This window comes from Bufo gargarizans, chromosome 11 (genome assembly GCF_014858855.1).
Source record: "Bufo gargarizans isolate SCDJY-AF-19 chromosome 11, ASM1485885v1, whole genome shotgun sequence".
Taxonomy (NCBI): domain Eukaryota; kingdom Metazoa; phylum Chordata; class Amphibia; order Anura; family Bufonidae; genus Bufo; species Bufo gargarizans.
Genome location: NC_058090.1, coordinates 33,491,546 through 33,503,563, shown reverse-complemented (window position 1 = coordinate 33,503,563; position 12,018 = coordinate 33,491,546). Strand labels below are relative to the sequence as shown.

Genomic DNA, 12,018 nt, shown 5'->3' with positions numbered 1-12,018 from the left:
GCCTGGAAATTACATATGGAGACAGGCTTTAAGGTAGACTATCTTCTAATAATATCTTTTGGTAAGTGCCAAATTAAAGCAAAGTCACACCACCCTTCATGCCCTCTCACCCCTTGCCTGAGCTCAGTTTCCTAGTTGAACCAGTGAAGGTGTGCTATTCTGACTGTCGACCTGTGTACCAAACGTCTGCCTGTTTACTGACTCTGATTCTCTGCTGCCTGCTCTGACCTTAGCCTGTCTACCGTACTGAACCTTTGCTGCCTGCCCTGACTTCAGATTAGTTTTATGGATTTTCACAAACTCTGCCTGCCCTGACCTCTGCCTGTTTATTAACTATAAGTATTGCATAACTCCTTGGTGCTTCGCACCGGTTTCTCTGACCCCAGTGAGTAAGCTGCCAACTACACTAAGAGGTAGCGGCCTGGTGGGTCCCCTGCAGTGAAGTCCAGATCATTGTATAGAGGTTAAAGGGTTAAAACCAGGGAATCGTCAGGATAACGCCTTTAGGACTAGCCCAAAATTAAACTAGTTAGTTGGTACAGTTGGTCCACACCCGCTGCCCATTACAATTATTTATAGCTTCCATTATGGTCAGTGGTAACTGTATAAATTCCTATGCAAAGATCTCCCCCTAGTGGTGGCTGACGGTAGCCAGCTTTATTATTTACTGAAGGGAACTAGAGGATTTATATCCATACCAAGATTTATCAATGTATTTACACCAGGTATAAATATGTTGAGAAACATGGTGTTCAGAATGAACGCCATATTTATGAAGGATCTGTTGCACTTTTTTCAACATAGAAGCGGGTGAGGAAGAGGGACAATTTGTTATTACAGTATTATATTTATTTAAAATGTCTTACACATAAAAAATTATTACTTTGACAGAAATCTGGAGAGTTGTGCTTTGTGTTAATTGATGCCCGGTAGTGTTTAATGCACAGGTACTGGGAAACTGAGCAGGGCCTATACTAAGTTTTGCTTTTGGCACCCTATAAGATCTGTGTTTGCCGCTGGTTAGGATGGCATGGCCCAACACCAACGGGAGGCCCATATTAGATTTTTGCTGTGAGGCCTCCTTTGCTTTCTGTATGCTACTTCCCCCAATCAAGAACCCCCTCCTACTCTACTAGCAAGACCCATATGAATTGTGGCCCTTTTAACACTCCATGGTTGCTCAGTTGTTTACTTGACCACTGTGGCCCAAAAGGGGACATAGCACTTACAGTAAAGCCGGGTGTACTTGACTAACTTCTGTTGCCTACGGCGCATGCACCAGAAGCTGCCTGTCAGAAGAAGATTCTTAGTGGAAGTACGCTGGGCTTTCCTGCACATGTACCAAAAGCCACAAGGGAGGAGAGGATTCATGGTGGAAGTAGACCCAGCTTCACTGCGCATGCATCAAAGGCCACCTGTCAGACGTACCACTGCACATGCTAGGAACTAGGAGGAACTAGGAGGCAATGGTGCATGCTTGGGAATTACAACAGGCTTGAGATGACCTATCCCATCCTCAGAGATGTCATCTGCCAAGTGGCTCCACCTTCATGACTCCTGCACGGTAATTTACGTAGAGCGCGTGGAACAAAGCTTCTTATTTTTCAGGATGAAGCCACTAGTATTTAATGTAAAGAACTATATGAAATGCGTACATAACCATTTGAGAATAGGTACATACTTATGTACAGACTTACATAACACTTTGTAGAACTGCCTTAGGCTATACACAGTAGATATGATTATTTTTTTATTATTATTATTAATGTTTCCCTTTCGGTCCTCAGAAATCCAGAGAAGACGTGAGTAACTTTGACCCTGAGTTCATTAAAGAAGGAAGCAGTATTAACCCCTATCGATGAGAAGCTAATCCCAATGATTAATCAGGATGAGTTCAGACATTTCTCATACACGGCGCCAGAACCCCAGAGCACGTCACTGGATGGAAATGCCCGGATGCTGCAATGAAATAAGAAGATAGGAAGAGGTTTTCTCCAAGAACATGGTTTATGTGCCTTTTGTAGGTTTAGTGCAGCCTGAGAAGATGAATCATTGATCACGCTGGTACTATATCTATATGCCCTGAATTTAAAGCATCTCTTGGTGTCTGAAAACAGAAAGCTTTGACACATTAGTGATGGTGGAAGAGTGCAATTTCTCCAGAGCATAAGACTTCACATTCTTGCTAAATCTCAATTCATCTAAGCTGTGCTTGCAAGCCACTTAAAGGAGATTTACGCTGCAGGCTAGAACTCCAGGCTCTGCTGCCGAGCTGTGTATGTGAATGCTTAAAATGCTTTGTGCGAAAGGCAACACGGTGCATCCTTGTGTTTGATATTTGGCTTTAGGAGAAATAATTTCAGCCCAACCGGTCACTTCCATCCTGTAGCAAGTGTGCAATGGGTTAGCTACAGGCCCAGCACAAGAAACCAGTTGAGAATGGAAAAACTCAGTACATAGAAGAATGGCGGAAGCAGCTGAAACGGATAGAATTGTTACAAGCTGAAAGAGACTGACATAGAGAATACTGACAATAACTATGTCCTGTTGGTTAATCAAGGTAGCAAAGGTTGGCCATCTCACATCAAATGACAAAAAACCTGGACCATCCTGAGACCAGAAAATATCTACCAAGCTTAGTTTGTATCTGGAACCGAAGAACAAAGAGGAAAGAAACAACAGTTTTTGGCATGATGCTGATGGCTGATGCCAGGCCATGAAACTAGAGCAGTTACATAAGAGCACAATGTGTGGGACAAGCCAATTCCTTGATGTTTTCCAATTTTCGATGCTTCCTTTTTTTATTGTATTTCACTCATACATTCTAAGACTATAAAGAACCAAAAAAGCACAAATAATGCGAGTTCAAGAAGTCTTTCTACTGTACGTACTGTTGCTAGATAAGCTAGGCGGTTCATAAAATGAACACTTGGAGAAGTCCTTAGTGGGCACACTTGAAGTAATATCACTTAGCTATAACCTCTCCCATCGATGTAAGGCTGTGGCTAAATTGGCAACTTTGGTGGCTCCAAGTTTCTCCTGTGGGTGAGAGGACTCAAAATCATGATGGGCCATTCCCTTGAGCTAGCATCCATGTTGATTCATCAATATCACGGTCCATCATGGTTCGTGGTCATGTCATCCATGGTGGTATCCAGTAGGTCATTTAGCCATAGCATAAAACGTACTGATCTTTCAAAGTGATGAGCCAAAGCCTGTAATACCGTGTGCTTTATTGGCAGGTGTACATCATTTATACGATGGAGTGACTTATGAATGCACGTATAAATGCAATACCTTCTTGAGTTTTTAGAATATATTCTCAGAAATGAAATGTAAAACAGAAACACGAAAACATATTTTAAATTGCTTATTGTATTGAAATATTTTGACTTTTAGAAATATATTTATAAGAATAAATGTGTTGTGTAATTTATTTCACTTAATTTGCTTGGGCAAAAAAAACTTTGAGTTCTCCACTTTGGAAAATGCCTCTTAGTTAAAAAAAAAAGGTCCCCTGATTATAAGGCCATCATATATTGTGCCATTCCTGGGGCCCCTAGGAATCAGCTGTACGTAATCTTTAGCGAAAGCAAGTGTTCAATTCCTCTTCAGCGCCTCCAGAGGGGAAATGAAGTATTACATGGTGATAGGTCCTCCAAAACGAGATGCACTCTTTGTAGATGGAGGTCCCAAATTCCAGTTTGGCTAGTTGATGGAGGTCCCAAATTCACAAGCGGTTTATTTGAAAATTAGTTTTATAAACCAGGCTACTGCTTTAAATAGCACTTAAAACGGCAAGGCTTAGCTACATCACATAAGCAGTGAAATGGTGTCTGGAAGCCACTTGTCCTACTTCCCCCATTGAAATGAACATTCATGTTCATCCAAACCAGACATACAGTGTTGCTTGAAAGTTTGTGAACCCTTCAAAATTTTCTATATTTCTGCATACATTTGACATAAAACTACATCTAGATTATCTAAAAGTAGATAAAAATAATCAAATATGTTAGACATATTCATTTATTTATTGAGGAAAATGATCCAATATCACATGTCTGTGAGTGTCAAAAGTATGTGCTTTGCTTTCAGTATCTGGTGTGACTCCCCCTTGCGCAGCAATAACTGCAAGTAAACGTTTCCGCTAATAGTTGATTAGTCCTGCACATCAGCATGGAGAAATACTCCATGCAAAACAGCTTCAGCCTGTTATGTTCCAGGATTTCCTCCCATGAACTGCTTGCTTCAGATCCTTCTACAACATTTCTATTGGATTAAGGTCAAGACTTTGTTTTGGTTATTCCAAAACTTTACCATTATTCTTCTTTTAACCATCATTTGGTAGAACGACTTGTGCATTTATGTCTTGCGGCATAGCCCATGTTTTCCTGACTAGGGCTGCAACTATCGACTATTTTTGTAATCGAGTATTCTGTCGATTAATCCGATTAATCAAGTACTCTAATAACAAAAAACGAATTAAAAAAAAACGTTTTTCTTTATAACAACTCATCAGCTGCCCCCTCAGTGCCACCAGCTTGCCCCCCAGTGCCACCAGCTTGCCCCCCAGTGCCATCAGGCTCCCCCCCAGTGCCATCAGGCTCCCCCCCAGTGCCACCAGCTTGCCCCCCAGTGCCACCAGCTTGCCCCCCAGTGCCACCAGCTTGCCCCCCATTGCCACCAGCTGCCCTTCAGTGCCACCAGCTGCCCTTCAGTGCCACCAGCTTGCCCCCCAGTGCCACCAGCTTGCCCCCCAGTGCCACCAGCTTGCCCCTCAGTTCCACCAGCTGCCCCCCAATGACACTAGCTTGCCCCCCAGTGCCACCATCTCCGCCTCCTAGCTATGTCCCCAGCGCCAGTACTTACCTTTCATGTAGGGGCGCTGCTCCACAGCTCCCCCATCTTCTCTGCGCGCTGCACTGTCGTCCTGACGTCACTCAGAGTCGGGTCATAGTGCGCGCTTACGTGCACTATAACCTGACGATGTGTCAGGATACAGTACAGTGTAGTGCAGGCCATCTGGTGACCACGGAGCGGTAATGGCAAACGCTTCACTCCCGCTCCATGGTCACATGACACAAATGAATCCTCGATGCATCGAGGATTTTTTTTGTGTCTAATTACTTGATTGAATCGAGTAATCATTTCAGCCCTACTCTTGACACTCAGCTCATGGACAGATGTCCTAACATTTTCCTTTTAGAACTTGCTGGTATAATTCAGAATTTATTGTCCCATCAATGATGGCAAACCGTCCTGGCCCAGATGCAGCAAAACAGGCTCAAACAATGATACTACCACCACCGCGGTGTTTCACAGATGGGAAGTTTTTATGCTGGAATGCAGTGTTTTTCCTTTCTCCAACCATAATGCTTCTCATTTAATCCAGAAGTTCTATTTTGGTCTTGTACACCACAAAACATAGTTCCAGTAGTCTTCTGTCTATTGGATCTTTAGCAAACTGCAGATGGTCAGCAATGTTCTTTTTGGAGAGCATCAGCTTTCTCCTTGCAATCCTGCTATGGACACTATTGTTGTTAAGTGTCCTGCTGATGAACTCATGAACATTAACATTAGATCATGTGAGAAAGGCCTTTAGTTGGTTAGAGGTTACCTTGCTTTCGTTTGTGACCTTGCAGACTATTACACTCCTGGCTCTTGGCATGCTCTTTGTTGGTCATCCACTCCTGGGGAGAATCATAATGGTCTTAAATTTCCTCCATTTGTACACTATCTGTCTGTGGATTGTTGGCATCCATACTCTTTAGATATGGTTTTGTTACCTTTTCCAGTCTGATAAGCATCAACAACTCTACTTTGTTTCTGCTATGATACACTTCCACAAACATGTTGTGAAGATCAGACTTTGATAGATCCCCCCCTGTTTTTTAAATAAAATGGGTCCCTCACTCACACCTGATTGTCATGCCACTGATTGAAAACCCTTGACTATAATTTCTTCTTCAAATTATCTAATCCTAAAGGTTCACATACTTTTGCCATTCACAGACATGTGATATGGGATCCCTTTCCTCTATAAATAAATGGCCCAAGTCTAATACTTTTGACTTATTTGTTTGATTTAGGTATCTTTATCTACCTTCAGGACTTGTGTAAAACTGTGATGTAGTTTTTGGTCAAATGTATGCAGAAATATAGAAAATTATAAAGGGTTCACAAACTCTAAAGCACCAGTGTACATGATATTGAGATATGTGCTGCCAACAGTCATTAGAACTTGGCCAATCTATCACTTACATGGTTGCCCATTCATTGAAATAGATGGCATGTAATGCCACTGGCATTAGCATTGGTGCCTTGCAGCGCTTGGATCCCGGGTTTAAACTAGGGACAACATTTGCATGGGGTTTGTATGTTATTCCCCTGTTTGCGTGGGTTTCCTCCGGTTACTCCAGCTTCCTCCCACACTGCAGAAATATACAAATAGGCAAATTGGCTTCTTTCGAAATCGACCCTAGTGTGCATTGTGTGTTGGGGTCGAGCTCCTCAGGGAGTCTTCACAGCCACACAACTATCCCTTCGCTTTGAGTCCCTGTGAGAAAATGTTTGCCATTTGTTATACTTTAGCCCTGCGACTGCAATGAAGATGTGTGGCCGGTAGGAATTATTTTCCTGGTCACGCTGGTTGATGACCGGAATGTCTCTCTCAAAGGGCTTGGTGTGTTGAGGCAAACTGCTTTCATTTCGAATGGGGAAAGCTTGTTTATTTTGTTCATCTTTGCCACAGTCTGTGTTGTTTCAGATTGTTAAAGTTGTGCAATAAACCCGAGATAAATGACCCAGACTGTAGTTTACACCACTTTTTTAATATGTGATCAAGTTCAAAAAGAAGCTGAGTTTATGAAATTACAGTCTTGTAGTCTCTCCGCATTATAAACACTGAAATCAAGTGGATGAAAGTTCACCATCTGGGCACAAGTAATGGAAACTTTTTACTCCAGGCACTTATTGTTGTGTTGGATTTTCTTGTTTTGTTTGTTAAAAGAAATGTATGATTAGGAAACTGCATATTTAAAACAGTCTTTTATTATATATTTTTATAACTTTTTATTATTAATAACTGCATAGACAGTCTTGAAATAATCAGTTTTCTCACTGGTCGCTAGAGCAGTCACAATGTCCTGTTTCCTGTTGCCTACTTTTCAGCTTTGATGTTTAGACTGGGGTTGAGTGAGAAGAGTCAACTCATTATAATTAGTGTTGCTCACTTTTCAGCTTTGCTGCATAGACTGGGATAGAGTGAGAAGAGTCAACTCATTATCATTAGAGGACAGGTGAGTTAAGGAACAGGTCTATTGTATTACTGATGACCTACATAAGCCAGAATAGTAACCATATACCCTGTATATACAGATAAGGCTTTGTATACAGCTCCTCTGTCACTTACCGGTCTCTGGGAGAGGGACAGTACTGTGTCACTTCCTGGAAACTGTAATAGTCTGGGATATCTCTTAATTAGCATTCATGTCAGCTGCCATAAAGCAACACACCCTGCCATGGGTGGACTGGCCATAAACCCTACAGGGAAATTGGGACAATGCCCAAAGGGCCATCAAAGTCCTCCTCTTGGTCACCAGACAGGTACACAAAGATGTATGGAGGAGTATTAGGCACTTATACACCTGGCTAGCGGGCACAGGTGCTCTCCTTAATTCAACAGTATTGCCGTCCTCAGGAAGATCACATGGTTTTATACTATCAGCAGGCGGCAGTATGTTTGTGCTGCACTGTGGTATTTTGTTCTGCTGGGGTGGTATTTTGTACTGCACTGTGGTATTGCTGGCCCTGCTTGCTTCAGTTGTCCCACCTTCTGTCAATTTGGACCCACCTACAACATTGGGCCACCTTTAGGATTTTTTTTTTCCAGGGCCACTTTAATTTCCCAGTCTGCCTCTGCACCCTGCTATACTGTCTGTACAATTTACACAGGAAGAAAGTGTGCGCCAACCCCAGGGAAGATTTTAAGTAAATAAAAATAAATACAGGAAATTTCCTTTAATATGTCAAAAATGCATTTTGTTTTTGTGACAAATATCGTATTCCCCACCTGACGTGGGACGCCAACTACGATATTGTCACGGAAGGTGTACAGGAAACTAGAAGACACAAAATGAATATCCGACTCACTGGATCCAAAACTAAGGAACAAAAGGGAGAGCCCTGCATCAGACCTGGCTCTCTCCCTGACTGCTCAGCCTATGCGAAAATCCCAATGGTAGATGATCGCATATCCTCGTACCTCGACTGTATAACACCTGAACACCCTATAATAGTGAGGGGACATGGCCACCGGCTCCCTACACTTGATACGGAGGGAGTCAGGGTCACCTGGGATCCAGCAAACAGAAAAACACAAATGAATGAACAAAACTTATCTGTAGAAGACTCAGAAGTAGGATCAGCATGCACACACTCCAGGAAGGAATATAAACCGCAAAGTGAAGCAGTCTGGGAAGGGATTTAAAGGGATGCAATCAGTGCAACTACATGACAGCTGAGAGAGGCTAACAAGATGAGAAAATGAAAGCAAAACAAAAGGAAGCTCAAGGAGGAGGTTCTGAAATCCATCTGTCAGAGCTTCTCAGATGTCTGGTGGTGACAGATATAGTCACTGTTTACCAAGGCGTGACGTTACGCTGTCCCTGAGGAGCAGGTGAGGTCAGCTTGGTACAGTGTTCACAGACTCCTCCTGTCCATACGGGCACAGAGAGGCAACAAGCATTTTTACTGCCCCAGTGAAACAGCGCTTCCTCAGCTCGGGTATACTTCCACCAGTTTCTAGTTTTATATAAGCCCGGACCGCTAACAGGATTATATAGGGTAAGAAACCAACCCGCGGTAGCGTCGAACTAGGCCAAAACATGGACGTGGGGATTGGTGATAGAGATACAAGGGCAGCACAAGATTAAATTATATATTTAATTGTCTTAAGGGCACACTAGACGTAACACATATACACAGAAAATATATACAGTGGTCTGAGTGGTGAATACAGATGGCGTGGTACAAACAGGGTTAAGCAGAACAAAAAGGTCAGCTCACCAGGTATACGAGTCCTTCGGGTTGTGATGAGTTCTTAGCTGTAGTCACATGGGAAGCAGTGATGTCAGAAGGTTGCAGGTCCCTCTAAACACATGGCATGATGTGACCTCCCTTCAGAAAAAGACATGCCTGCTTGCTGGCACAAGCCTTTTGACCTGTAGCCGGTCCCTCCCCGAGGGGTCCACTCCCCCTCTGCTGGGGCTCGCAGCAAATGAGCCACAAAACCGATTAGGGCTCATGGCTCCAGACCAGAATGTCGCAGGGATGTGGTTCTGGGACCAATAGGTCCACCTGAGTTCCGGCTACCAGTAGAGTCCAAGCATGGTACCTTTATTTTGTTTCTGTGGGGAGATGTGTATATCTCCCCTCCCTGGCATCCCACCACAAAACTATGACCATGGGGCTGTTCATTGTGGACACAGGGACACAAATATGTATCTTTGATGGACGGGCGATTCGTAATACCTTATGGATCGCCGGTTCCATGATGTCTGATAATGTTCATTAAACTGGGGCATGGCCTAGAACCCTGCAGAGAGGTTTTTCCTGTTCCATTAGCTGGGTTCCTGGCTGGCTGAATAGAGGTGAGAAATTGTAAACACAGGTGGCCTGAAAGAAGTTCTCTGCCATTTGGCTGGACTTTAAACCAGGGCCCCCCTGTGGAGTTTACTACCTCTGCTATCTGACAGCAGATGGCTTGTGTGGGAACATGGCTGACAGTGAACAATAATCCATATTCCTCACAGTTTTCTTTTACATTATTTGTGCATTCTGAATTCTGTGTTATTTAGGTTACTTCCTAACCATGGATTTTCCGGTCTGTGGGTGTCCACCATCTGAGTATATGGAGCTACATGTGCTAAAGGAGGTTATGCCTCTCTAAGTTACACAGTCTTGCTTTAAAGGGTATGTGTCACCACGATCTTGGACCATTATCTGCAGTAATACATGAGTAGTACCGCTGACAAGGAGTCCAGATTGCTATTTGTTATTTTCCTATTGCCCCCATTACCCTACTGTCAGCACTCAAACCTGGACTTCTGTCAGATTGTCCTTTTCGGGAAACAGGAAGCACATGAAGATTGCACAAGTACCCACACAACTTCATAATAAGAAAATACAAGAATGCCCAAAAAAAATTACACAAATCAAAGAATACACTGGCCAGGTAATAGTTTGAGACTTGCGTGTTCATGAGCTGAGTGCTCCCAGCATCTCATAGAGCTTTCCTATGTTCTCACCGTGATTGAGGGCAGAAACACAGCAGCCAGCTATTGTTCACCGTTCAGAGGAGTAGGGGCAACAATCTGCTCATTAATACACTGAACTGAGCAACATGACCGCCTTGTTCTCGGAACTCTTATCATGTTGGCTGTATCTGGTGTTGCAAGCCACTTAAATAAAGCTGGGTGTTATCCCAGCAGTCCGTGCCAGTGCTGCTGCCCCTACCTGCAGGCATGGGTGCCGGTCTCCCTCTTTCCCTCCTGCTGCCATGCGCAGTGCTGATGAGCGCGGGCAGCAGGTAGCTTAACTGTTGCATCTGTGCTCTATGCCAGAGTTTACTGCTGGAGACCTGTAATGTTTGTTAGGGCTTGCACGGGTGTGTCTCTTCTCACTTGTGAGGCAGCGCGTACACACCCTCTGTTTAACCAGCCTATGGCTCGATTGCAGGAAGTATTTAAAGGCACTTCCTACCACAGGAAGCTGCCTGAGCAACTCATGGTCACTGGCTTGCCTAGTTCCAAGTTTGAAGGTGTTTTTCAAGTTCTGCTTTGCTGTGTACCGGACCCTGCTTTTAGAATTATCGGATTTTGCCGGCCTCTGACCTCGAACTTCGTTTACGGACCTTGCTTGTTTTCCGCCTGCCTCTGACCTCGGTCTTCGTTTATGGACCTTGCTTGATCTCTGCCTGCCCTGACCATGTACTTCCCCTCGGTGCTTGCACCAGTATCTCTGACCCCCGGTCAGCTGCCACTGACTCAGGGACTGCTCTGGAGTGGCACCTAGCAACTACCCTAACGGCCCAAGCCTATCCTCACCATCAGAGGCTCTAGTGAAAACCAGGTAGTTGCTTATAGCCAGTCAGTGGTGCAGTGGGTCCACACCCTCTTGGATAACAGTTTGCTCAGGCCATGGACCCCGCTGATCTGAACCCTCCCAGTCTCGCCGAGTTACACCAGGAGTTGGCTCAACAGCGTGAGCGCCAGGATCAAATCCTGTCATATTTGCATAATGTAAATATGCATCTAAATGACCTGACGTTTGCTAACCCAGCATCATCGGGTCCCTCGGTCGCGGTTAACCCGGCTCCTGCTCGGCCATCTTCCTACATACCAGGATCTGGACCTTGCCTTTCAGCTCCTCCATGCTTCAATGGTGACCCTAAGCAGTGCCAGGGGTTCATAAATCAATGCAACCTTTATTTTGAACTCTTGCTTCACCAATTTGCCTTGGACCGAGTCTTCCTTGAAGCCTTCCGCAGGGTGTTCGACGAGCCAGGACGCACCACCTCAGCCACATCCTCTATACTGCAGTTGCATCAAGGGAGCTAATCCATGGGCCAGTATGCAGTCCAGTTCCATACGCTGGCCTCTGAACTAAGCTGGAATAATGAGGCACTCGTGGCTACCTTTTGGGAAGGTCTCTGTGGGAAAATTAAGGACGAGCTGACTGGGCAGGATGTTCCTTCTATCTTGGATGACCTCATCTCCCTGGCTACTCGAATTGATTTGCGGTTCTAGGAATGTGCCAGAGAGGGGGCACGTGAGGGGAGACCTTTTTGTCTGGTGTCTTCCCTTCAGCAAGATCCTACCCCTCACCCTTCCATGTTGTCTGCAGTTCCAGAGCTCATGCAGGTTGACAGAGTTAGGCTGACTGAACAGGAACGTGATTACCGCCGTGCTAAAGGACTTTGTTTCTATTGTGGTGGTTCTGATCATTTTCTCTGTGTTT

The 12,018-nt window shown here is 44.4% G+C and overlaps 1 protein-coding gene across 1 annotated transcript in view; it reads left to right on the top strand.

The window, feature by feature from the left end:
- Positions 1 to 3,323, top strand: part of PRKCH (protein kinase C eta) — a 179,666-nt gene extending 176,343 nt beyond the window's left edge. The window contains exon 14 of the mRNA XM_044271437.1: positions 1,788 to 3,323. Coding sequence (XP_044127372.1) covers positions 1,788 to 1,862 — 75 coding nt within the window. The 3' untranslated portion in view covers positions 1,863 to 3,323. The remainder of the gene's footprint in view (positions 1 to 1,787) is intronic.
- Positions 3,324 to 12,018: the final 8,695 nt, after the last annotated feature.